Source organism: Pan paniscus, chromosome 16 (genome assembly GCF_029289425.2).
Source record: "Pan paniscus chromosome 16, NHGRI_mPanPan1-v2.0_pri, whole genome shotgun sequence".
Classification (NCBI taxonomy): Eukaryota; Metazoa; Chordata; class Mammalia; order Primates; family Hominidae; genus Pan; species Pan paniscus.
In genome coordinates, this window is record NC_073265.2 from 47,781,193 (window position 1) to 47,808,332 (window position 27,140).

Sequence of the window (27,140 nt, forward strand, 5' to 3'; positions counted from 1 at the left end):
CTCCACTCCTTCAGGCTCAGTCAGCTCTGCAAAACCCAATCCACTTTCCAAGGAAACATTTCTGGAAGGCAACACAGAATTAGTTAATGTGATGAGAGGCAGAATAGAGCAGTTAAGATGCAGGCTCTGCACATACCACAACGTGGATGAATCTCACTTAATGTTGGGTAAGAAGAGCCAGGCCCAAAAGAGCATCTATTGTGTGAATCTACTAACTCGAAGTTCAAGAGCAGGCAAAACTAATCTCCGGTGATGGAAGTCTGAACAGTTACATCTGGTGGTGGTGTTGCCTGGAGAAACGTTTCAGAGAACAGAAATGTTCTCTGCCTTGATCTTGGTGGTGGCTACAGTGGTTGTAAACATAATAGACACTCACAACACTCACAGAGCTATACACTTAGGATTCATCACCTAAAAAAAAAAGAAAGAAAAAGAAAAGAATGTTGACTCTAGAACCAAATTGTCTGAGTTTAAGTTTCATCCCTGAGGATGACTCTGGTTACCTTAGAGCATTTTGTGAAAAGTTAATAAACTACACAGGGTATACAGGAAGTGCACAATAAGTATTTGCATCATTATAATTAACAGAACTACACTTCAGCCAAGCGCAGTGGCTCACGCCTGTAATCCCAGAACTTCAGGAGGCCAAGGCAGGCAGATCACGAGGTCAGGAGATCGAGACCATCCTGGCTAATATGGTGAAACCCTTTCTCTACTAAAAACACACAAAAAAATTAGCCGAGCGTGGTGGCAGGTGCCTGTAGTCCCAGCTACTCGGGAGGCCAAAGCAGGAGAATGGCGTGAACCCGGGAGGCGGAGCTTGCAGTGAGCCGAGATTGTGCCACTGCACTCCAGCCTGGGTGACACAGAGAGACTCTGTCTCAAAAAAAAAAAAAAGAACTACACTTCTAGCCAGTCAGGCAAAGCCAAGGATTAAGAGAGTTACTCTGAATTTCTCTGCTGCCCCCTCTGCCTCACCTCCCATGCATTGAACACAGAGTGTATATGTAAGTCCTCCCACCCCAACCATCAAGACAGGCACATCTGCCATTTTTCTCTGTCTTCTTCAGTTCCTTCCAGGTTCTCTCTGGCTTGCTTAGGAGCTGCCCCTGTTTGCAGAGCTCTTCATCAATAGACTGAATATTTACAGAATAGCGCAGTTTTGATTAAACAGTTCATTTCACTGGAGACTGGGGTGGTGTATTGTGTCTCCTCCGGAGTTATTCTTGGCATCAGCAGCCCTTGCTCTTAGCATCCATTTCTTTACATTTTAAGGTGGAGCATAAGAAGAACTGCAGTGAAACAGATCAGATGGGGGGCAGGTGGGATTTCTCTTTACCTTTCCCCCGCTATTTCTTGGTGGATTTATCCTGTTATCTTCGCTGCTATTTGCTCCTTGCTATCTTTTATTCTTCTATTTTGAAACTGGCTGAGTCAGAAGGAAATAAACAAATGCAAGGGTGTGTAGAAAGAGCATTAGATGGTAGGTCCAGAAACTTGGACTCTACATCCAGCATCTAGTGATGTGATTGATTGATATCTGTTTTAGCTTTTCGGCACCTCAGGTTTTGGGCTGTTTTGTTTTTTTTTTTTTTAATCTGTTAATTGAAGTGATTGGTCTAGATTTGTGGTCTTTGAATGTGTGTCAGCCATGGAAACCTTCCTACAAACAGAATCTCAAGCAGAAAATGTTAAAACCTAAAAGCAATTTTGTTTGGGTTGAAACAAGGTGGGCGGGCAGTCAGGAACCCACCCTTTTATCTTCTGTGTCCTCTGCCATTTCCTGTAGCAGCCCCCAAAGTAGTTCCACAAGATCCTTGGCCTTGGGATCCTAGAGCACAATGTCTAAACCATTCGATGTGCCTATTTAGAAACTCATTTCCTGCTCTTAAAGCGCTCAGCCCTCTCCCCTACACATAAAGCCTTGCCTCCATGAAAGCAGGGAGGACTAGCCTTCGAAACCCCAGCACACAGAGGTGAGTGTGAGCACAGCTCAACAGTATACAAGCCCGCTGGAAAGCTGCCCCAGACAGAATTTCCTCAGTTGCATCCTATGGACTATCAGTCCCAGAAGTGCTTGGCCAAAAAAGGAAATACAGAGGGCGGGGGCTGCTTGCTTCAAAGTAATTGAGGTTGAGAGCCACTGTATATCATCTGCCCCTTCTAGAGATTAAATTCACAGTAGCTTCTTCTCTCGGGCCAGCAGGAAGCCTGATTAATGTTGCTTAATACAACATTTCCCAAATTTATTTGGCCACAAAACTCCTTTTTCCCCATAACTCCTATTAATATCACAGGAAACAGTTTGAGATCAGAAAAGCCTTCACAAAGGCAATTTTTAAAGACTGAGTTATAAGGCTCAAAATAAATGAGGAATTCTAGAAAAGGAAGGGAGGAGGGAGAAGGACACTGGTTTGGGGTCTAGAGGGCTTTAAGATGAGGGCGAAACAAGGACCACCCATGATTCCAAAGAATATCCGGAACTTGCTTGTTGTCTGTTGGTGCCTTTCTTTCAGCTCATTCCTAGAGGGCAGACAGAGGCAGGAGTTGCTGTGTTGCTGGCCAGTGGCTCCTGACCATAGGAAGGGGACTGTGGGTGTGAGAAGTGAAGCAGAGCAGGCCCCTGCCTCTGTTCTCCCCTTTCCCCTGGTATTGGCTCACCATGACAAATCTTTCCCTAGGAAGGGCAGAAAATGAATTATCCTGTTAAATCAATTCAGCAGATAACCTACCTCTGTGCAGGCCTTGTGCTGGGACCACATAGATGCATAAGACATGTACAGCTTAGAGCCTAGTCATGAAATGGGAAATAAACAGCCCCATCCTCAAGGTCTGAACAGGGGATTGGGGAGCACAAAGAAGGGCCCCACCCCAACCAGCTGTCAAGAGAACTATCCATACATTCTAATTTCTCCAAGGTTGAGGGCTAAGGTGTAGGAAGAGGAGAGAGGTTCCAAGCAGAAGGAATTGCAGAAGCAAAGGCACAGAGGCATCCGGGACCTGCGAGCAGCTATGGCTGGAGCCGCGTGTCGCAGGATGGAGAGCGTGTGAACAGAGGGGACTGGAAGCGGATCCTCCCAGGAAGCAGTTGCAGGCGGTCATGCTACAGTGAGTTGCTGATAGTAGGAGGGGAAGAAAGAGGAAGGGGGAGTGGAAGATGACTCAGTGGGGGTGAGCCAGTGCCTGGAAGAGAGGAATGTGTGAGCAGAATGAGGAAGTTAGCAAAAGCTGGTTGAAGGTAGGAGGTGGAAAGACAAGTTCAGCCCTCAACAAGTTAAGCAGGTTATATAAGAAGTCCAGGCATGGATGACGATGATCATAATCCTGATGGGGAGGATGACAAAGATGACTAGGAACGCTCTGTCATCTCTCTCTCTCTCTCTCTTTCCTTCCTGGTTGTGTGAGTTTGCAGGGAGACGGGAGGTTGTGAAGAACAATAATCAGAAGAGAGTTTGTGTCTTCATCAGAAAGCACCTGGGGCAGGTAGAGTTGGTGCTAGCTTCTCCATCCATCCCTGACACCCCAGCCCCATTCATCATTCAGCAGAAGACAGGCTGGGCTGGCCCAACTTGGTCCTGTACCCCCACCACCCCAGAACCCCACTGGTCCATAGTGAGGATCCCTTCTTTTTGACTCTCCTCCTTCTCTGTGACTCGCCTAAGCCTGATCCTACACCTTCTATCCCAGCCACTGCCTCAGCTTCCTCCACCCCCATCTTGGGACGAGCCACCTCCCCGGCTGGGTAGCATGGGACAAGCCATCTCCCTGCAGAGGCAGAGAACCAGTGACACTACACGCAAACCAAGGCCATGCTGCAAACAGAACACCAAGGCACCCTCATCTTAGGATGCATTATATTCGGGGTAGATGTTGAATTCTAGTAACACATTCCCTGGGGTGTTTTCAAATCCACACACACTGGAGCCTTGTTCCAGCCTCACTGTGGGCGAAGGCCCCGGGCTCACCTCCAGCCTCAGGCTGGCTCTGGCTGCTGCCCCTGTTCCATCCTGGCAAGCGGAACTGAACAGGCCCGACTCCACAGCCCCCGGTGATGCCAGCTGCAACCTCTGCTGACTCCAACCTCAGGTCCCTGCGTGCCTGCTTCTAAATCCACACGTTCCTGCTCCTTCCTGCCCCTGCTGCCCTCTCAGAATGCCACTTCTTTCTGCCAAGACCTCAGGCATTGCTATGGCCCAGCCCCATCTTTATTGATGTCGGGGCTCTGTCCCCTTGCAGAGCCCATCCGATTGCCACCCACATCTGGGACAGCAAAAGACTTCTCAGTTTCCTCCAGAGTTCAGTTTCTTCCAAAAAGCTTGGCACATCTTAGCTGCCAGTGTGAACTGTGAGCTCCCAGAGATGCCCGTGGCACTTTCCAACATTCGTCACTTTTGACACATCTAAAATATCCTAGCTCCCAGAGCTGCGTGAGCACCAGCCCAGATGGACCGGCTGCTGGGGAAGCATCAGTCTCTCCAGGGCCTCTGTGAAGCCCTGGGGCAGGAGGGGGATGTCTGACAAAGCTTCCTAACTGAGGAGCCCCACTTCCTCTCGCTCTGGGCACCCCTGCCAAATAAGCAGGCACCTCTATGTTCCAGCAGCCCTCGCTGCCCAGCTTCTGAGCTGCAAGCCAGCTTCCTTCCACAGAATTCTCTGCACCTTGGCTTCCGGTGGCTCCAAGCACTTTGCCATCTGCCGAGTCAGTTCTGCCAGAGAGGAAGCAGCTGATGTGGGGAGTTCTCTGTGGGGGCCACCTTTCCTCTCTCAGGTCACCTTTACTGTCAGAAGGAAACTGACCCCCTGACCTATTAAATAGCTGAAATCAAGGGCCACTAGGGCCCAAGTCGGTGAAGGTGCAGCTAAAGGCAAGAAGGTCAGCATCTAGCTAGACAGACAAGAAAGCCAAGAAGACAGACGAGGTGAGTGGACCCTTTGACTCCACAGTCAGACAGCAAGAGAGCTACTCCCAGAGTTCTCTGGGGCATGAAGGGGCTGCAGGGGTAGGTGAACAGCATCCAGAGAAATAGTTATCATGGAAAGTGCAAGCAGGAAACAAGCTGGGATTTTTTTTTTATTTAAAATTATTTTTCAGGCCAGGCACAGAGGCTCACGCCTATAATCCCAACACTTTGGGAGCCCGAGGCAGGAGGATCACTTGAGGCCGGGAGTTTGAGACCAGCCTGAGCAACACAATGAGGCCCTGTGTCTATGATAAATAAATAAATAAATAAATTAGCTAGTGGAGCAGGGCTGGTGGCATGTGCCTGTGATCTCAGCTACTTGAGAAGCTGAGGAGGGAGGATCGCTTGAGCCCAGGAGTTCAAGGCTGCAGTGAGCTATGATCACTACACTCCAGCCCAGGCAACAGAGCCAGAACTTGTCTCTAAAAATATAAAGAAATAAAAGAAAAGAAATTCTTTTAAGGAAGTAAATACTAACATGGCTCATAAATTAAAAGAATATAAAATAGAATAGATTTGCAAAATCTCACCCCCATCCCACGATGTCCATATCCATTCCCTCCTCTCCCTTTCCCACCATGGGTAACCACTTATATTCATCTCATCTGTATCTTTCCAACATATCCTTATGCAGCTGAAAGCCAACATGGAGTTATTTACTTATGCCCCCACCCTTCCACAAAAGTATCACACTTTAGATACTGTTCTGCACCTTACTTTGGCAACTCAGCAGTACATTCTAGAAATCTTTTCAAATCAGTACAGAGTGTTTCTTTAGTCAAGCTGCAAAGTATTCCATTGAGGGATATGTCCCCGTTCAGTTATCTAGACACTAGATGGACACTTGGGATGTTTCCAGTATTTTACAATTACAGACAATCCTGCAATGAATGACCTTGCATTAATTTCATTTCGTAAGTGTGCAGATATAGCCACAGGGTAGATTCCCATGCAGGAAATGCTGAGTAAAGAGAAAATGCATTTGTAACTTTCATAGCTGTTGCCAAATCTCTCTCCATTGGAGTTGCACCATTTTGCATTCCTGCCAGTGTCTCCATCAAGGTGTGTGGTCACATTTTTTAATGTTTACCAATCTGATGGTTGAGACTTGTGTCTCAGTATAGATTTACTTTGTATTTTTCATCTTAGGAGTGAGGTTGAGGATCTTTTCATATGTTAAAGGGCCATTCATATTCCTTTTTCTGTGAAATGGCTCCTCATGTCCTTGGTTGGCCCATTTTTTGTTCTGTGGGTTGCTGTCCTTGGTCTCCTTGATTTCTAGGCATTCTATAGATATCGGGGATATTCGCCCTTTGTGTTATGAGTTGCAATTATTTTTTCTCACTTTATTGTTCATTTTTTGCCTCTGCTTATGGTCTTTTTTTAATTTAGTTGGTCATACAGAAGTTTTTTGTTTGCTTTAATGTAGTCTAATTTAATAATCTTTTACAGCTTCTGAATTTTGAATCACAGAGGGAGATTCTTATTCAAAAGGTTATCAAGGAATTAGCCCATATTTTTTTTTCTGGTCATTTTATGATTCCTATTATTTCATTTAAAAATTGGATCCATTTGGAGTTTTTCCTGATGTATGATGAGAGGTATGGACCAAACTTATATCTTTTCATCCTTTTCCAGATCTCCCAATACTATTTTTTAAAGTCCATCTTTACCCCAGCACTTTGAGAAATTAGATTTCCACTGCCCAGAACAACCTGGCCAATTTAAGGAGTCACTTCTATCAAATATTGAATTCAAATATATGCATTTGAGTGTTCTGGGTTTCTATTCTGCTTCTTTATCCATGCTCCTGTATACACAGCTTGAATTACTGAATCTTTACGGTACGTGTTAGTATGAAATAGGACAAATCTTCCCCATAGTCCTTTTTAGTTCAGAGCTCCCCTGGCCATTTACTGGCAAGCTGAGCTCTGTCACTGGGGCTCTCCTTGCTCACTGTCATGTTTTATTCTCTTCTCTCCTACAAGGAGGCCAATATATGCCTGCAGACATCCAACCAGGGAAAGAGGCAAGCACAGCCCACTCCCCAAACAAGGCAGAGGCAGGGGTGCAAGGCCTTCTGGGAGAGTCCCAGTAGGCCATGTCTATGTACCCCTTTGAGGCCGGTGTTCTGGGGAAAGGCCAAATAGGAGACCTATGTCTTCCTGGAGGTTTGGACTTTGCCCTGAAGATTCTCAGCACTGATCTTCTGGTCCATCCAATCTGTTTAAATGAAGGTGATCCCAGATAACCTCAACATAAAGAGTTATCCTGTCTGATATTCTGTCTCCTCATGATCTGTTACTGATCAGGTGCAGAAGAACCCTTCAAGGAGGAAGATGTTACAACAGCAATATCAATCCCTACTTCTACTACCACCAATGCCACCATGGCCACCTTTATTCATTGAGAACCTGCTATATACCAGGCATTGTGGGAGGTACTTTACACGTTTATCTCATTCACTTACAACCCCATGAGGAAACCATCTGTAAACGTGCCCAGAATTGTGGCTCATTAGTGGCAGAGCCAGGCTTTAGATCCCAGCCTGGTTCCAAAACTCATACTCTTCACCACTGGGCAACTTCTTCTCAGAATGATCTGCCACCCTGGGATGATGCAAATTCCCAGGCCTCCCAGACCTACTGAATCAGCTGCTCTGGGAATGGCACCCAGGAGTCTGCATCTCCAGCACATGAATACATGAGAGCCACTGCTCACAAATGTAGAAAGTTAGGTAATATATCAGGGAGGCTGTGAGGATGAGTATTTCCTTAGCAGTGGTGTAAGGGCAGAACCCTGGCTGGAGTGTTTTGCAGTCAGACTGATTTCCTCATTAGCAGAGAGTGTTAACCGGTAGCCTAGTTTGGCTCCTCGAGGTGCCTGATTCAGACAGAGCATCCCACAGCTGGAGCACCCTAGCTGGTGGAGGCAGGGACTCAGCCAAGTAGGCTCCAGAGCTGCCACCTAAGCCCAGTAGATTTCTCTTGCCCAGAACAACCTGGCCAAATGGAAGATGGGAGGCTGAAATCCTCACTCCAAAGAGGGGCCTCCTTTTCTTGGCACAAAGGCACCGCGCCAAGCTACACAGCTAAGGCAGTGTGCTACCTAAAGCAGGTGCACAGAATTCAAAGAGAGGTACCAAATAGGCTGGCAAAGACCTTGGTGGATAAGTACCCACAAATATCTGGAAGGAACTATGTTGGGTTGAGACATGAGAAGGAAGAGATCTTAGGCAAGTTTGGAAAGGGAAACAACACATTGAACGCCAAGCCCTGGACTAGACATTTCATCAACTTCGTTCATCCTCATTACCACCCACACAAGACGGTCTTCCTATTTCCAACTTAGAAGAAGGAAGTTGAGGCTCCTACTGGTTAAGCAAGCTTCCCAAGGCCATACAGCTAATAAGTGTTAAACAATCAAACACAGAACTGACTGGCTCCAAAGCCAGTGCCCGCCCCACCGGCCACTCCACTACCCTGCCTCTGCCATTGCGCCCTATGGCAACCTGGAAACTGTGGGGTACCTGCCCGTGGTCTGAAGTGGGCAGGCAGCAGTCAGCTGGGCCTCCAGATATGGGTGGTGAAGGGAGGACACAGGTCCAAAAGAATATCTTAGGGGAAATAGTGCACATGCCCAGAAAACTTTTATAGTCTCAGAACTTAGATGTGCGGAGAAATCGAATTCTGGTCCTGGTTTGCTTTTTTAGCCAGTTGTGGGCCTTGGCAGTCACTGAACCCCTCCTTATTTCTTCATGAGGAAATTAACATGCCTAGGATAGGAACAGCTGTGCTGCAGACCCCAGGGTCAGGCAAGTCTCAAAGAAGATGAGAGACACCAAGGGCCTCAGGAAAGCTGAAGGGCACAGGGTGCATGCTGCAGCCATGACCTCAACCTCTGTGAGTCTAGAGGTGACCATATTGGCCACACATAAGCTCACCTTCCCCCCTACATTTCATAATCCTTCCCTCCCATCAGGGCCAGCCTTTGATAAAAATTCCCAAGATTATCTGAGGAGCTGGTGGTACCACCCACCAATGGAGTTCATCTGGCTGCCTTTACACCAGCCACCTTATGGCTGGGTGGGCACTTTCCTATTCTTCGGCCAACACAACACTTTCCAAACTGTGTGACAGTTGTTTATTTACTTGCCTCTACCATAAGACCATGAGCTTTTTGAAAGCATGGTCTGTCTTATTCACTGTTAGGTATCACAGTGTATTCACAATCCCTGACACATAGTAGGTGCTTAATAAATGTGTGGTTGAATGAATGAATGAATTAATGAATGAATGAATGGGATCAGGGTGGGCCTTCAGTCTCTAAAAGCATACCCAAGAGCCAGCCCTCTCAGCCCCACGTCCCCACATGGGGAAGCCCTAGGGAGGTTCAAGGACTAGATCAGGCCTATTTTCTCATCAGGCAGCCCCCAAACCTCTGCCCCAAAGAGCACATCCAACATGCTTTCAGCCCACACTCCCCACCCACGGTTTACTGCCTGTAATCCCAGCTACTCGGGAGGCCGAGGCACAAGAATCACTTGAACCTGGGAGGCAGAGGTTGCAGTGAGCCGAGACCACCCCATTGCACTCCAGCCTGAGTGACAAGAGCAAAACTCTGTCTCAAAAAAAAAAACAAAAAGAATAACCTTGGGCTGTTTGGCCAAGTTAATGCTTAATGCTTTCCTCATGCTGCAAGAGTTTATCTTTGCCCAGATTCCAGCTCCAGGGAGGGGAATATTCCTGCAGAACAGCCAGGCGTTCCCAGGTCACCTCTGCTCTCACTCTCGCTTTTCTTTTTGCATGATTAAATCCGGCCTAAAAACACGTCTCAGGGGCACATATCTGTCACTCATAATAATCCTATAAGGTAGGTACTACTGTTAGTCTTATTATATAGTTGAGACACAGAGAGGTTAAATAACTAGCCCAAGGTCACACAGTTAATAAGTAGCAGAGCTGGGATTTAAGCCAGGCAATCTGGCTCCAGAGCTCGGTGCCTTTTTTTTTTCTTTGACAGGGTTTGGCTCTGTCACCTGAGCTGGAGTGCAGTGGCACAATCACTGCTCACTGCAGTCTCGACCTCGCTCAGGTGATCCTCCCACCTCAACCTCCCAAGTAGCTGGGACTATAGGCACGCACCACCATACCCACCTAGAGCCCAAGCTCCTAACCGCTTCACAGCACTGTGTCTTGCTGTGCAGTAACAAGCCAAGCTCAGGGCATGGGCCCAACTTGAGTCTCTTCCATCCACGGGTCCAGACTGGAAAGGAAGCAGCAATCTTCTCTTCTTTTCTCACTGAGTATAAGGCACCCAATTCATCTTCTGGCAGCTGACCTGGAGGACGGAGTGGCCCTGATTTTCCTTTTACAGGTACAATCACTGCCAATACTAAAGCATTGCCTGTCCCCACCTGCCAGGGCACGCAGGATCCTTGTCTCCAGCAGTAACTTCATGAGGTAGGTGGCTCTGGGCTGAGAAAGGACTTGCATATTCCTAGATCCCTTGACTGTGATGTCGAAGGTCCTCTGCCCCCACCCCTCCTTCTATTCCTTGTAAGCTTCACTTGGCAATTGTGTAGTTTATGTCTGGTACAGGAATGAAGGATAAGGTCAAATGAAGCTCAAAGCCAGGAGCTAGATAGTCATGATATATCAAATAAAGTTTTGGAACAAGAACACAATGGGATTAATTTGCCAATCAAAACAGCACTTGGCAACTTGACTGTAAGCCAAGATCTCTCATGGCAAGAGCAGCTGAAGGGCCTGTGATTGTCCAGCTCCTGGGGAGCCTCCCTGGCCTAACTGTGGTCAGATGCCAGCATCACAGCCCCCTTAGCTGGGTAAGGATTCTCCTAGTGCTACCTCTGGGAGGGAAAGAAAAAAAATCTAGTCTGAGAATGAGACCAGCAGACAGCAGCTCTGCCAGGTGTTTGAAGGGTGAAGGTCATGGGACTCTGTTTTTATTACCCTGGTCACCCCAATTGTTTCGGGGTATTTCCCATAGACAAGAGGATGCCCCAGTCAGCTGTCTTCTGTGATTCAAGACCCAGTCTACTGTCTTCTGTGATTCAAGACCTGTTTCCTCTTGTGCCGACCAGGGGCCTTACTTGGAGGCATCGGCCTTTATGTGGCACGGAATGTAAGCCCTCTGAGCTTTAACAGAGATAGGAAGAGTCCTAGAGCATGGCAGGGAAGAGGGTCGGAACCTCTGTCCTCCAGCACAGTAGAAAGATGCTGGCTTGAATGTCAGGAGAGCCCAGAGTTTCTACCTGGATGCATGGTTTGGGGCATGTCAGGTGGCCTTTCTGGGTCCCAGTTTCTTCATCTGTGACATGAGGAAGGCAGACTAGATCATCACTACCAATAAAAGCTCCCTGGTCCTTGGGGAGCAGTGGTTGGAGTGGGAGAAGGGCATCGCCCAGCTATTTTCCAACACATCGTAAAAGATATGGCACAGGACAACTGAATGTTGACTTGGTTTGCTTACCCGTGGAATTCTATCCACTTGGTGTGGTAAAACAGATTCTCACCAGAGAACTGGAAGTGTAGATGGGTGGTGTTATCTATATCCTTGATTGATAAGAGAAGGAAAATGAATTTTTCCTCAATAAGTACAGGTTGTTTGAAACGCAGGCTGGGTGCAGCGACGCTGCACGGTCTCCAGGCGCCTTGTGTTTCTAACCCTCTTGCTGGACAATTTGGCCTCCACAGGGTAGTCCCCAGGGAACCCTTGGCCATCTCCGGCCTGAAGGAATCAGGGAAGACCTTCCGGACATGCCAAGTCTCCCTGAGATCCTGCTCCATGTGGGCTGGCTCCCTCCCTGACCTGGTCTTTTGGTTCAAAGTCAGGCCTGGAGTTATATCTGCCAATTGACCCCAACCTCCAGAAAACTCAGAAACAGCCTGTCCTCTCAGGCCTGCAAACCAGGAGCAGCCAGGCCCAGCCCTGACTTATGCAAGTAACTACCACAGAAGGCCTGCTGTGCAGCCTATGCCGCTCATCCTGGATCAAGGGCAATGTGGAGAAACCACATTATTGCTTGACTGTAGCGCATTATTCCAACAATCATTTTAAATGTGCACTTGTGTAACCATGATCACCATCAAGATGTAGGATATTTCCATCTCTCTTTAGAGATTCCCTTTTGCCCTTTGCTAGTTAATCCCCACCCCATTCCCTGGACCCAGGAAATCACTGATCTGCTCTCAATCACTATAGTTTTGCTTTTCCAGAACGTCCTGTAAATGGAATCACACAATTTGTAACCTTTTAAATCTAGCTTCTTTCACTTAGCTTTATGCATTTTAGATGTATCCATGTTCTTGCATGTGTCAGCAATTGTTCCTTTTTCCTGCTGAGTAGTATTCCATTGGATGGATATGCGACAATTTGTTTATCCATTTACCAGTTGATAGATATTTGGGTTGTTTCAGATTTGGGGTTATTATGAATAAAGCTGCCATGAGCATTTGAATATTTATGTGGACATATGTTTCCATTTCTCCTGAGTAAACGCTTGAAGTTTACTGGGTCCTATAGTAAGTGTACGTTTGCCTTTAAAGAACTTGTCAAACTGTTTTCCAAAGAAAGTATTTTTTGTTCTCACCAGCAATCTATGAGGAGTTCTACCCGGTTTTGTCAGTCTTTTTAATTTTAGCCATTCTAAAGGGAGAGAAGTGATATTCCGTTGTGTTTTAAATTTGCATTTCTCCCATGACTAATGATGTTAAGCACATTTTCTTGTACACATGTGCCCTTTGTGTATCTTCTTTTAAGGATATCTGTTCAATTCTCTCACCCCACCTTGAACCTACACAGGGTGGAATGTGCCTATGACCTTGGAAGGACTTTAGGGAAGCAAGCCCCACTTTCCCCAGAGAGGATTCCAGTACAAATGGAAAGCTCTTCTGAATGGCATACTCTTTCATAACCAGATTTCTTAAAAGAAAAAAATCATTCTGATTCTAGCCAGAAGTGCAGTAGAATTCAAGAGAATTTAAGGGAAAAGTTTAGAAGAAAAAAATTTTTGGCAAGGAAAAAGACTCTACTTACTTTTTTCCCTGGGATCCACAGAAGAAGAAATTGTGGCCTCAGGCTACAGTAGTACGGCGCCAAAATGGACTCAAAAAAAAAAAAAAAAAAAACAGAATAAATCAGACATGAAAATAACTTTCCTTCCACCCCATATCTCATTTTCTTATTTGACAAAAAAAATAGTAAAGAGCAACTACAACAACAAAGAACAGGTGAAACAAGAATGCAAAAAGTGATGGGAAGATGGCAACCTCCAAAATGTAATAAATTAATTTCAGCAGCTTTAAACCTAAAGCTATTTGTAAAGAATAGCTAGAAAAGAAACCCACTCAAGACAAACTTAGGAATTTCTTCTGAGTTCAAAACAATATCTTAATGACCTGAAAAATTACCACGGCTTTACAAAGCACCTCATTCACTCCTTAGGAGTGAATTATACCTTGGGTAATTGAGGTTCGATATTATAGTGAAGTGATGCTAGGGTGTCACAAGAGGTGAAGGAAAATACAAAGTTTAGTAACTATTGTGCACATTCAGAAACTGAGACACAGAATTACTTTCAAGAAAATAAGTAAATGGGAGGGTCAGGTGTCCAGGTCAGGGCAAAATTCAAGATGGTGGGAGTGGGAGAAACATTCCTCACCATGGCCTTGGGCAGAATCTGCTTATCTCCAGACAAAGCTCAGCAACAGCTAGGAGCTGAATCTGTAAGGTCCAGCAGTGACTAAATTCCCACACAAATGTTTCCATCTTTCCATCGTGCAAGAAATTCTGAAGTCAACATTGCCCAGCTACAGATCATTGGCCTGACCACAGAAACCAGGGACAGAGCTGCGGCTACATTTATTACATAGGATTGTTCCATCCTGAGCAGAGTACATGGCCTGGAGAGTTTTCAGGGCAGTTATGAAATTTCGGTCTTCCAGAGGACCCTTGCCAGGTCTAGGAATATTTTCAGCAGTGGATGTTTACAAAGCAAAAGCCCCCACACACACACATTAGCAAATTAAATAATGCATGTTGTATGAAAAACCTTGTGAGGGGCATAGCAATACCTGAGGCTTCTTTCTTATGCACTTGTGTGCCCAGCACCAGCCAATACATGGAAAGGGCTCAACAAACACTGAGCTGAGCAACAGCCTCTAGCCCAGGCATCATGGGCGGGAGGCAGATCCTGACTCCAATCAGGCCTCCTATGGTATAATCCCTGGTTCTCTCCCATGGAAGGTGCCCCACCTCAATTGCCTGCAGTCACCCATCTGCTGATGTCCTTACCCAAAAGAAAATGAAATAATTTATTCTTATATGAAATATCAGGAACCCTCAAACCTAGGAGTTAACTAGGAATAGAAAAATCACTTGCTGCAAGAAATAATATTAGAAATGTAATGGCTGGACCCAGCTTCTCCTTCTGACTAATTTTAAGGATTGTTTTGCTGCTCTAGGAACTTACTGTCATACAAAGGACAACCCCAAGCGTCCCTAGTCCATCAACCCCTTTTCCTGGATACAGGGGCTGAATCCCTTGATGGATTTGATCACTTACCTCAATTTAATATTCCTCCTCCTAAAACCACAGTATCATCCCCAGATTCTTATCACTGGTGTGACTTTACCTCTTCTGAAGACATGAGAAAAGCTCCAGTTTCAGAAGGTATGCTTGGAGAATGTGCTGCTTCTAGCTTATCCAATATGGAACCAATTTCTTCACTCATAGCTAAAGCATATCCTTTCCTCACAGCTTATCATAGAGTGGCCAGGTTTAAATGAGTCAATACCAATAAGACTGTTGGAAAAGTGCCTGGCACAGAGAAAGCATTCAATATATACCAGCTTTTAAAAATGCTGAAGATCAATTTGAATATATATGTATATATAAAAAGATATAAATAGAATCATACGTAAGGAACTGATTCTACTTTTAGGAAACTACACTAAGAAAATACTAATAGATTCAGATAAATATTTATACATAAAGAATATCATCAGAGAATTGTTTGTAATAGGGCAAAGAAAACCTTGAAACAGCATAAATTTTCAACAATAGTGGAATAAGTAAATAAATTATGGCACTTTTTCCAAGTATGTTTTGAAGAATTTTTGATGCTATGAGAAAATGATAATGATAAGTGAAGAAGGATTTAAAACCATTTATGTAACATGATCTCAATTATACACACTGTAAATAAGAATCTATGGAACAAATATCTCCATAAGAAAACATTATGAAGACATACTCCAAACGTTATTTGTGTTTTTTTCTAAATAATAATATTCTTTATTTTTTCAGCATTTTTCAAATTATACTGAAATATATTTTCAGCATACATACAATGAGCATCCCTTAATTCTACAAAAAGCAAAATAAAATATGAAACAGTTAAAAGTCTATTGCAACACTATAATTTGAAGGGGAGAAAAAGGCTAAGGACCTACACTAGGCCACTGGGCAGAGAAAGGAGATCATTCTGAGGCTGAGTCCTCAGTATTTGGTGACCCAGTAGAGAGGCAAGAGAGGGCATAAGCTCTAAGCTTTCTAGCTTGGGCATAGAGATGAATGACAGTGTTATGAACCACAATAGGAAACGTAGGAAGAAAGGAAGAATGGGTTGGGAGGAAGGAAAATACATTTAGTTTGGCCTTGCTGAGTCTGTAGTGCCCAAACAGTACCCAGGCAAAGATGCCCAGTCGAGAGCTGGTGATGTGCAAAGCTAAAACTTGTAGGAAGAAACTGCAGTAAAGGTATGAGGGTGGGCACAGCAGTGAGTCCTTGAAGCCACGGGCTTCCCTTAGGATGCCCAAGTGTCCTAAGTGTTCTAGGAATAAGCAACAGACTCTGATCTCATGGAGGCTCAGACCCTTGGGCTTCAGGGCTCTATTCCTTCCACCCCTAAATGTGACCTGAAGTGGCCCCTGCCTGCCTCAGTCATAGGGACTGCTGCTCAATTATGGTGAAGAATCTCTTATAGACACACTGTGACTTAAATGCTATTTGGTGCTGTGGCTGCTGTTTCACTGAAGATTACAGGGCTCTCAGGGTTAACCACATAAAACTTGCTGCTATATATTTGTAACCTCCTTTTTCAATAACACATAGGGAAACCATCTTGGGTTTCAGGACCAAAAAAGTGTGAGTGCCTGGCCACCAGGAATGCTATAACTGATCCCGCTTCCCTCTTTGATGTGGCCAACAAGAAGCTCAGAAAAAAATCTGTGGCCCATCTTCAGCAGCCTTATAATATCACATAGTGTACATTTTTGGGTATTAATATTGACATTTCTATCTTTATTGTTTTACTGCCCTTATTTTCTCTTTGTCCCAAGTTCTTCAACTATGAATTTTTGCCAACTACTTCAAGTTAAAAATGTTCTTCCATGTCATGCCCACCCATTGATTCTGTTTGTTTCTACCTCTTGAAGTTGCACAAAATAATTCTAGTCTACCTTCTCCACAACAGCCCTTCAACTCTCATGTCATCCACCCAATCTTATTTTTATAGGCACCAGAGCCCCACTTTCTTTAACAATTGCTCATGGATATGAGCTCTTAAAGAGTCTTTCATCCGTCTAGACTTGACTGATGCTTTATCTTCTCTTGAGCTCTTCCCTAAAGCCCCTACGCAGAGCATTCATCCGCTGCAACACAGCAACCGCTTTTAATAGTTGTTTTTCAAGCTTGCACCCCCTTCCCCCAAGGGGCTGGGGACTCCTGAAAGGAGCCACATGCTCTCTTTGCCTCCAACTAGTACCTAGCCAGGGGGCCTGGGGCATAATACATGCTTAATAAGCGTTTGTTGAGGAAGTGAATAAATGAATGAGCACATACCTGTATACAGTATACAGCTTCCTCACTCATACACATGTTAAAGAGAGCTAAAGCCTCCAGGAAGGGAGAAAAGAGAGGGCCCTGTTCAGTCCAGTTGTTTGTGGGGCTTTCCATCTGACAGCTCTTTTCCATGGTCTCTCCTGAACAGCCTCGAAGCCTCAGCCACCTGGGCTGGAACTTATCTCACAGCTAAATCCAGAGTAAATATACACAAGACAGAATTGGTCCTATGAGGATAACTGGGGTGAATTTCCACAGAAAGAAAGGATTTCACTGATCAGAAATGTAAGATGCTAGATGCTCCAATTGGTACTTATTCTAACAACGCTCTCTTCTCTAGGTTCTAATTACATGTCAGGCATTGTTCTGAGCTCTTTACAAATATCTTATTTAATCCTCATAACAACCTCATAAGATAGGCACTATTTTTATCCCCATTTTATTTTCATATGACCCTCTTAACATTTGAGGCAGCTATCCTAAAATGAAGAAAGGTGTAGTGTTTCAGTCTCTGAATAAAAAAAAATGAGCTACATTAGGTCCAATGTATAAATGGCTGAAGATTGAGTGCCAGCCTTTGATCCAAGATCTGGATCTGGCAGGACACCTCACCGCTCACTAACATTTATTGAGCACCCACCATTGTGCCCAGTGCTACCCTCCGTGAGTTCACTGACAGGTGGAGGAAGCACACACCTGGATAAATAAATCACCCCGCTGCAGGGCAAGTGTATTAGGATCAGGGAGGCAGTATGGTGCTGAGAGCAAGAAGGAGTAATTATCTCTGACTAGATGAGAAGGCTTCCTGGAGGCTGTGAAGTCTCAGTTCCATTTTAATGAATGGAGCAGCAGAGACAGAGCAGGAGGTGAGGTGCAAAGGTACCAGCATCCAAAAGGGCATTTGGGAACTGTTGGTAGCAGAAGAACGAAAAGAGAGGAGGAGGTGGGGGATGAGGGATCATCACTCAGGTGGTGGCCTTGGCTGCAATACCATGAAGCTGAAAGTCACTAACAGGTATGGTCATTTCTGTTTTAGACTCTTTGAGCAGCTGTGTGCAGGAGGACAGAGAGACCAAACAGAGAGAGACCAGTTAGGAGGCTGCTGTAATAAACCAAGCAAGATACAGTGTGCACGGGAACTAAGGCACAGGATTCTAGGGATATTTAGGAAACCTGAAGCTTTGGACTGATTGAGAAGCTGGCATAGCAGTGCAAGGTGACACCCCGGCTTCTGACTTAGACAGGAGGGCAGCCAGTGAAATCAGCAGGCTAGGTTGGAAGCAGGCTTCCAGGAGTGAGGGCAAGCTGAGACTCTCTATAAGCTCAGAAAAGCCAAAGAGAGCAGCAGAAATTTTCTTCATTATCTCAGAAAAGTTATTCAAATTCTTGCTCACACCTCCTTTTAATAAAATATGATGCATTTCATTCTGTCTTCATAGTGAAAAATCATTGCCCTTTGCTGAGAATTAATAACCTTTTGAGTTAATACCCTTTGGGTAGGAAAATTGGTTTCATTAACACCTCCCCTTGCACTTTGTAGGTTCATCATCTCTTGGTCCTGCTGTCCCCTGAAACCAAAAGCCCAAGACATATTATTTGAGAAGCCTGAATGATTTTATTCTCAGAAAGAATGATCAGGGTCCTTATTAATTGGGCTGAATTGAGTTCACTGACCAAAAAGGTCAGAGCGGCCTTGTGTCTGCTCCTCAGCCGCAGGGGAGCCCACCTTCTACCAGAAGGAAGGGATGAGAGCTTCCTCTCCCAGCTCTTGGCCTGATCCCTAATCTTGGCAGAAAAGATGCGCCCATCTTGACATGCCACGCCATGGAAACGCGCCACCTTGTCAGGCTCTACCAGGCCTCTTGGCAGAGGTGTCTGTCTCTGGTCTAGCACCACAGACAGGACAGCTGTCGGGCTGCCTGGCAGAGTTGGATGGCCACTCACCCACCCCTCCAAAGTGGCTCATGGTCATAGTGAGGCTCCCCCAGAAGAGAGGCTGGAAGGCCCTTCAGTCAAACAACAGAAGGTGATATGTTAAAAACAATCTTCCTCTCCTTTTCCACCTCCCACGGCCTTGGAAAGCCTCCGAATGGACATTCCTCTACTCTTTTCTGTTGCAAACTCTTTAGCAGCAGCCTGGCATCTGGAGCATGAAGCCCAGACTCTTCAGCATCCCAGGGCCCTCCATGCTCTGGCCTGCCTGGCCTTGTCTCCTGCCTCTTTATGTATGCAAGGTTGCATGCCTGTGAGCCTCGACTCATGTTGCTCCCTCAGCCACCCCTGACCCCCACAACAAAACACACACACACACTCAATCATCCTGCAAGGCCAGGGTCAACATCGCATTCCCTGAAAAGCCCTCCCTGAATGCCACACCCTCCCTCAAGCAGCATCCACTACTCCCACTGTGATTCCCCCAACCCTGCCCCACACTCACCCCTGTACCTTGTCCCTGCAAGGCTTACCTGATATAATCTGTCTGCACGTGAGGACAAGTTGAGCCTCAGGAGCTAATACATAGTGTCACCCAACTAAGATGCTCTATTCACTGTCTCTCTAGGTAGGGATGTAGGGATGAAATTGGAGACAGCGATACCTGGGTTCAAATCCCGTCTCTATCAGTTTTTGGCAGTGTGATTTGGGGTGAGGTGCTTATCCACCAAGCCTCCAAAACTGCCTTGCCTATATTCCTTATGACCTAGAGGGTGACTCTAGTGCTTGATTGGCTGGTCACTGGGATAACAGGCTAGAGGATCTGGTGATCTCAACCTCCTAGGCCACCCTCCATCACTTGGCCATTCCACTGGAAACAGTCTTTTGGGCTCCCCACAGTTGTGGCTCATTCTGATCTCCAGCATCTCCCAGTAACCTCTTTGGCTTGTGCTTGTAGAAGCAGCCTTTGAGAAGACGGAGGGCTTCAGATGGAGCAGATGCCAGGCTAAGCACCGTCCCCAATCTTATATTGCAGAGCCATTTGGAAGAAGAGCTCAAGCTGTTGAAACAAACAAAACGCTGCATGAGATGAAGACCAGATTCCTGCTCTTTGGAGAAACCAATCAGGGCTGTCAGATTCGAATCAATCATCCGGACACGTTACAGGAGTGCGGCTTCAACTCCTCCCTGCCTCTGGTGATGATAATCCACGGGTGGTCGGTAGGAAATGCTGACATGCCGTTTTTCTCTCTGATTTCACATTTTCTTTTTTTCTTTCTAGCATGTTCATGTTCATAAAAAGATAGGGAGCTGGTGATAACAACTCCATGCATAATGTTTATGAAGCTCGCTCTAATTTTCCAAGTGCTTCCCCACGCATTAGCTCATTGATTATCTCGATTCCATGAGTAAGCAGCGTGAGAAAATATAATTATCTCCATGTTTCAGACAGAATGTGGCTCAAAGAGGTCACACAGCCCATTGGGGCCCACAAGGGATTGCAGTCCGTGCAGGAAGAAGCCTCCTTCCTGAATCTGCATGTTACACACAGGGGGACATAGGAAGCCAGAAGAATGGACTCCCAGTGAAATGTTGTATCAGCAAGGTTTAAGTTCAGCAGCAAATAACAGAGACTCAAATTAGCAGTGGTTCAAAGAAAACAGAAATTTGTTTTCATTTCGCAAAATATTCCAAAGATATATGTAACCCAAAAACCGGCTAGACAGCTTTGGTCAATGAAGTCCTCCAGGCTCCAGCTCCTTCCAGCTCACTGCTCTGCCATCTTGGGGTGTGACCCTCATCCTCATAGTCCAAGATGGCAGCTAGAGGACTAGCCATCACATCTTTATTCCAGGAAGCACAATGTAGTAAAAGATGTACACAAAGGAGTCAAAAGCAAGGTTTTTACAAGAGCTTTATTGAGATATAATTTACAAAGCGTACAACTTATCCATTTCAAGTTTACACAATTCAATGGCTTTTGATATAAAAGAGTGTTTTTTAGGTGTCCCAGAGCCTCTGTGAAATTCTCCCAGTTACATCCATTGACCATATCTAAGTGGAAAGGTGGCTGAAAAGTATAGGCTGTTAAAGAAAATGTAGCCTTTTAGTGATGCTAAAAATTCTATTACTATGGAAGAAGGAGAGAACGGATATTATTGGCAATAGGTGAAGTCAAACCATGTGAGAACTTGTCTCCAAGAGGAAATCCTGCCTCCCCAGTGTCTAGCCCACCCATGATTTCAAGCATAGTTCACAATTTGAACCCTCCAGAGATTTTGGTGTCTAGTTCATGACTTAGAAACCTTTCCCTGCCATCTAGTTGAAAAGTACTCTTGAAACCCCCATCTATCCTATCCTGGAGAGGAAAATGAACCCTTCCATCACCTGCCTCCCCTCACCTCTCCCTGCCTCCCACATGACGTTCCAGCGACATCTAACTGCTTGTATTAATAGCTTCCTCCACACCCCATGCACCTGCCTTCTCTCTTCTTGGTCCTGGCTTGGCTTAGTCTGTGCCCTCTGCCTAGAGTGTTCTTTCTCCTCCTCTTTTCCTGATTAACTCCCACTTTTCCTGTAAGACACAGTCCCAAACAGGTCCTCCTGCAAGCCATTGCTGCCTTCATCCCAGCACTCCCACAGGGCATTCAGTGTCACCGGGAGTTCCCGTGCGGCCCTGAGCACTCTCCACCACTGCTCTGCAGCTCGGCTTTCTAATTGTCTGTGTTTCTCTGCTCTGCTAGGCTGTAAGCTTCTCCCTGGGAAGGATTCTGTCCTATTCTCATCTAATAGACTACTGTGGGCCACTATCCATTATGTAATCAGTGCTCCAAAATGTTTGTTAACTGAATTAAAGATCAAATGAATGAGTCTTGTTTATAAATGCAACATGAAGACCACAGGAGCCTCTTACCAGGATGCTTTTACCAAAATGCACTCTTCATTATCAAAATTCTGTCCAACCTAGTATATGTCTCCTCCTCCTATTACTGCTAATATTAATAACAACAACAACAACTGCAGTAACGAACATTTGTTGAGTCCTTACCATGTTCCAGACACTGCTCTAAGTGCTTTAGATCTATTAATGTATTTCTCCTTCATAACAATCCTGGAAGGAGAGCATTATTAACCCCATTTTCCAGGTGAGAAAACTGAAGCGCAGAGAAGTTAACTTGCCCAAGGTTACTCAGCTAGAAACTAGGAGAGCCTAGATTTGAACCCAAGATGCTCCATGCACACAGAAGGCACTTGGCAAATATCTAGTAAAGGAATGCGTCTTACCCTGGAATGGCATGACAGGCCCTCAAGGGAGCTCTCCAGCTTCACCCGCTATTGTCAAGCCTTCACCTCCTATTGTCTAGCCTTCACCTCACCAGCTTTCCTCCTCTCCCCTGACATACCACGCTGCCCTTTCATGATTCTGTGACTCTGCACGCACTGTTCCTTCTGCCTGGAATGCCTTAGACCTCACCACTACCACATTCACCTGCCCATCGGTATTCTTTTTGTTTCTTTGTTTTGTTTTGTTGAGATAGGGTCTCACTCTATCGCCCAGGCTGGAGGGCAGTGTGATCTCAGCTCACTGCAGACTCGACCTCCTAGGCTCAAGCCATCCTCCCACCTCAGACTCTGGAGTAGCTGGGACTAGAGGCATGCACCATCACACCTGGCTAACTTTTGTATTTTTTGTGGAGATGGGGTTTCACCATGTTCCCCAGGCTGGTCTCAAACTCCTAGGCTCAAGCAATCCCCCTGCCTTGGCCTCCCAAAGTGCTAGGAGTACAAGCATGAGCCACCGCGCCCAGCCCCCACCCATATTCGTCTTACTGGACTCCTATTGATCCTTTAAGGCCCAGCACAAGTGTCTTTGCTCTGTAAATCCATCAGAAGTGCCCTGCAAATTGGTTCTCAAACAAGGCACACACACAGAACAATTCTCTGTAAACATTTTTTACCTCCTACTATGTCAGGCTCACAGTGCCCATCCTGCTAAGTCCAGCATAACGCAGTCTGCAGGGCAGAGCCAGTGCTATGGGTTTAGGGGTGAGGTGGGGCAGCTGCACGCAGAAGGAGGCGTACAAATGGCCCTAAGGGACAGGTCAGCTTCCAGGACCTAATTTACACATATTTCTCCACTGTTTTAAGGTTTAGAAAGTCCCTAAGAGGAAAAACATTAAGATCATTGTTCTCGGGAGGGGGCGGGGGGGAACGTTTGGAAAAATCTGGAGACATTTTTGGTTTTCAAAACCTGGGGCAGTGGGTGGGTGTTGCTGGCATCTAGTTAGTGAAGGCCAGGAATGCTGCTAAACATCGTACAATGCCCAGGACAGCCCCCACAACAAGGAATTCTCTGCCCCAAAATGTCAACTGTGCATGGCTGAGAAACGTCGTAGCAAGCCCTTCCTCTTGTGGGGAAGGATCCAGCATTATCCAAGAGCTGGAGAAGGAAGAAGGGTGAGCGGGGAGACAGGAAACTAGTGCGACCCTCCCTCTGTCCCCTCCTCAGGTGGACGGCATACTAGAAAACTGGATCTGGCAGATGGTGGCCGCGCTGAAGTCTCAGCCGGCCCAGCCAGTGAACGTGGGGCTGGTGGACTGGATCACCCTGGCCCACGACCACTACACCATCGCCGTCCGCAACACCCGCCTTGTGGGCAAGGAGGTCGCGGCTCTTCTCCGGTGGCTGGAGGTACCGACCTGCCCCATCCTTCCTTCACCTCCCTTCCCTCCTTTCCCTTCCTCTGAGAGTGAATGAATTAAGCTGATCTCCAACAGCAGCCCAGGCAGGAGAAGCACTAATGCTCAGCTCACAGGAATGAGAAGGCACAGGACTGACACCAGACCCCAGGGCTCTCTCAGACGCCTCCCTTGAACCCCTGTTTCACAGAACCACCTTCTCCCCTCTCCTCATCCACTATTCCTCTGATGCTCACCCCCTTAGACATGCTAAGGGATACAAACACACCCTGTAAGCTATCAAGCCCCCACACAAATGAGTGGGATCACTTCTGTAGGGCATTAGTGTCCAGGGGAAGATAGGCAGGCAGGAGGCTGCAGCTACCAGGCGAGGTCACAGGTACCTGAGTCCCAGAAGAGTCAGCCAGTTGAGAGACTAGTTTCAGTTTGGAGTGTGAATAAGGCACCTCATTTCTGAGCAGGCACGAAGAACAGGGTGGGCACCACAACACACTGGACCGCAAAAGGCTTTCATCCAGGCAGCTCTTCTCTTGCCCCCATCCCGCTGCTGTCTTCCAGGAATCTGTTCACTTCTCTCGAAGCCATGTTCACCTAATTGGGTACAGCCTGGGTGCACACGTGTCAGGATTTGCCGGCAGTTCCATCGGTGGAACGCACAAGATTGGGAGAATCACAGGTAATCATGCCTAATAACTCACACACTGATCTCCACTCCATAGGGGCGTCCAACAAGGACCTGCTTTTCCAACAGGCTCATCATTAAAACACCCCAACACTTATTGTGAGGGATCAGAGCTCATGAGAGGACTTGTAACATTCTTTCAAAAATGACCAATGTCATGGATTGCTGTTCCAGAGAATTCAGAGCAAATTATAGCCTCAATTCCTATTGCCTGCCCTCAAACGAATGCCTCATGTTGGTGTGCCAAATGGGACTAAAAGATGGACTTTTCTAGCAAGAAAGAGTCTTATTTTTTAATCTATAATTTACAAAGTCCAATTTGGGCGAGTTAAGGAGTGAAGAATCACAGCCTTAATTTGCTATAATTCATCAGCCACGTTAGTGCCTCCATTTCCACATTTGTGAAACGTGTATGTTTTAGTCTGGGACCCATTTGGGTTGAGGGAGGGAGCTCTGCATCAAAAACTTCACCCCAAACTCCATACACACTCAGAAATGGCCCAAGATATCCAGGAAGGTCTGCACATGTGCGAGGAAGGCCTTCCTCTCAGGCTTCCGTGACACCAACCCCACCCTTCACACTGCCAGGCATTGGATCCAAAAACACACAGCTGGTGAGATTGTTCCCCAGTCCAAGTCTGAGGCCCACTGATACCACAGGTATAAAACCCGGGAGGCACAGGCAAGGCCTTTCTCGGTGTGGAAGCCCCAGAGCGCCCCAGCCTCTCCTCCTGCTGATCCCTTCCCATAGCTCTAGGCTTCAACGACACAAGGTTTTTCTCTACTTCACAAACACACCATGGCCTCTTGTGCCTCTGGGCCTTTGCATGCACTGTTTGCTTTGCCCACCACTAAGCCACTCAAACTCCTCCTCATCCTTCAAGACCCAGCAGGCTCAAACAATATTTCACAGGCCAAAACAAAGAGCATTTTACATGAATAACAAAGTTGTTGCGAATTTATATTTTATCAAGTGAGGACATTTTTTTTTTTTTTGAGACGGAGTTTCGCTCTTGTTGCCCAGGCTGGTGTGCAATGGCATGATCTTAACTCACCGCAACCTCTGCCTCCCGGGTTCAAGCAATTCTCCTGCCTTAGCCTCCTGAGTAGCTAAGCCACACCCAGCTAATTTTTTTGTATTTTTAGTAGATACGGGGTTTCACCATATTGGTCAGGCTGGTCTCGAACTCCCAACCTCAGGTGATCCACCATCTCGGCCTCCCAAAGTGCTGGGATTACAGACGTGAGCCACCATGGCCGGCCATGAAGACATTTTTACAAACAACTACTATCTGCTATTACCATTCCTTTATAAAAGAATTTCTTTTAACTTGAGAAAGAATGGGGATAATGGCAGACGTTTAAACAGAATACATTTGTGATTATGACAGCTCATTTCCTCATGCTTTTTTGTTCATCTTGCTGGTCACTGGGGAAGCCTGGTCACAGACGGGGGTGTGGCCCCCATGGATTTAACCCACAATAGCCTGGGGATGAGCAGCCCTCCCACTGAAGAAGCAGGGCCAGAGGTCAGAGTCCACACCCAGCGAGGCAGCCTCAGGCCCGAGGCCCAGAACCCTCTCCATCCAACTGGTGCTGTGGATCACATTAGGCGTATCAGCTGGGCCCACCCACCTCAGAGACAGCAGGAAAGCTCAACACCCTCTTGCCATCTTGTCATCAGCCTGATGAAGAAAGGAACAGAAATCATATCAGGACATTTTTCTTTTTCTCTTTTTTTTTTTTTTTTTTTTTTTGAGACAGAGTCTCATTCTGTTGCCCAGGCTACAGGGCAGTGGCATGATCTTGGCTCACTGCAGCCTCCACCTCCCTGGTTCAAGTGATTCTCCTACCTCAGCTTCCCAAGTAGCTGGGACTACAGGTGTCCACCACCACGCCCGGCTAATTTTTGTAATTTTAGTAGAAACGGGGTTTTGTCATGTTGCCCAGGTTGGTCTCGAACTCCTGACCTCAGGTGATCTGCCAGACTCAGCCTCCCAAAGTGCTGGGATTACCAGGCGTGAGCCACCGCGCCCGGCCAAGGACATTTTTCATTTGTCACTGGGGGTAGGGCTGGAGAACAGGTGATCTCATGGCTCACTCTCAATTCCTTCGCCCCCCAAGTAGGGAAGGAAACCAGGGCTGGGGTGGGACACCAGAGGGTCCTCCAGAGAAGGCAGAGGAAGAAAGACAGGGAAAAAAACTTTGAGCACATAAATACTCCCCAACCACAGTCAGCCAGGAGCTGCCACCTTACTTCATGCACAGACATCTGTCACTTGAGGCCCAGAGCTTTGAGCTCCCCTACTTGCACACAACATTTTCACATACAGTGAAATGTCCCGCGGCTGTTCTGGACGTTCTAATGAAATGACATCTTAGGAGAAAAATCAGCTTGTTTAGGGAAATTATTGACAACATACAGGCAAATAAATTTCATTCTTTGATAGGTAGGTTGGAACTACTTATAATGAGCATATTGGCTTTTTTTGTATGCAAACAGATGGTCTTGAAAGTAGCTTGAGAGGTACTCAAAATTGATTTGCTCAAGTAAATCAAGCATTCCCTCATAACCTTATTCCTTTTTTTTTCTTTTTGAGATAGGATCTCCCTCTGTTGCCTAGACTGGGTCACAGTGGTGCAATCATGATTCACTGCTACCTCAAACTCCCGGGCTCAAGCAACCCTCCTGCCACAGCCTCCTGAGTGGCTGAAACTACAGGCACAGGCCACCACATCCAAATAACTTTTGTATTCTTTTTTTTTTTAGAGATGGGGTTTCACTATGCTGCCCAGGCCTCCTGGCCTCAGGCATCATAACCTTGTGTCTACCACTGGAGAGTTTCCGCAAACCTCTTTCCCCGCTAGCTAATGCCCAGCCTGTATGTAATTGTTAGCACCATGAATTACTGTGGTTTTACTGAGAAAAGGTTACGGCGAGGTTTTCTAGGGAAGGATTATGCCCTAGGTGTTTCTTCTTCCTGCTAGTTCATTAATG

General features: G+C 46.3%; 1 protein-coding gene across 2 annotated transcripts in view; it reads left to right on the top strand.

The window, feature by feature from the left end:
- LIPC (lipase C, hepatic type) overlaps positions 1-27,140 on the top strand; it is a 160,676-nt gene that overhangs the window by 109,327 nt on the left and 24,209 nt on the right. For both annotated transcript variants that reach the window (XM_008953217.4, XM_057299878.2), the window contains 3 exons: positions 19,796-19,980; positions 23,270-23,452; positions 24,019-24,136. In XM_008953217.4, coding sequence (XP_008951465.3) covers positions 19,796-19,980; positions 23,270-23,452; positions 24,019-24,136 — 486 coding nt within the window. The remainder of the gene's footprint in view (positions 1-19,795; positions 19,981-23,269; positions 23,453-24,018; positions 24,137-27,140) is intronic.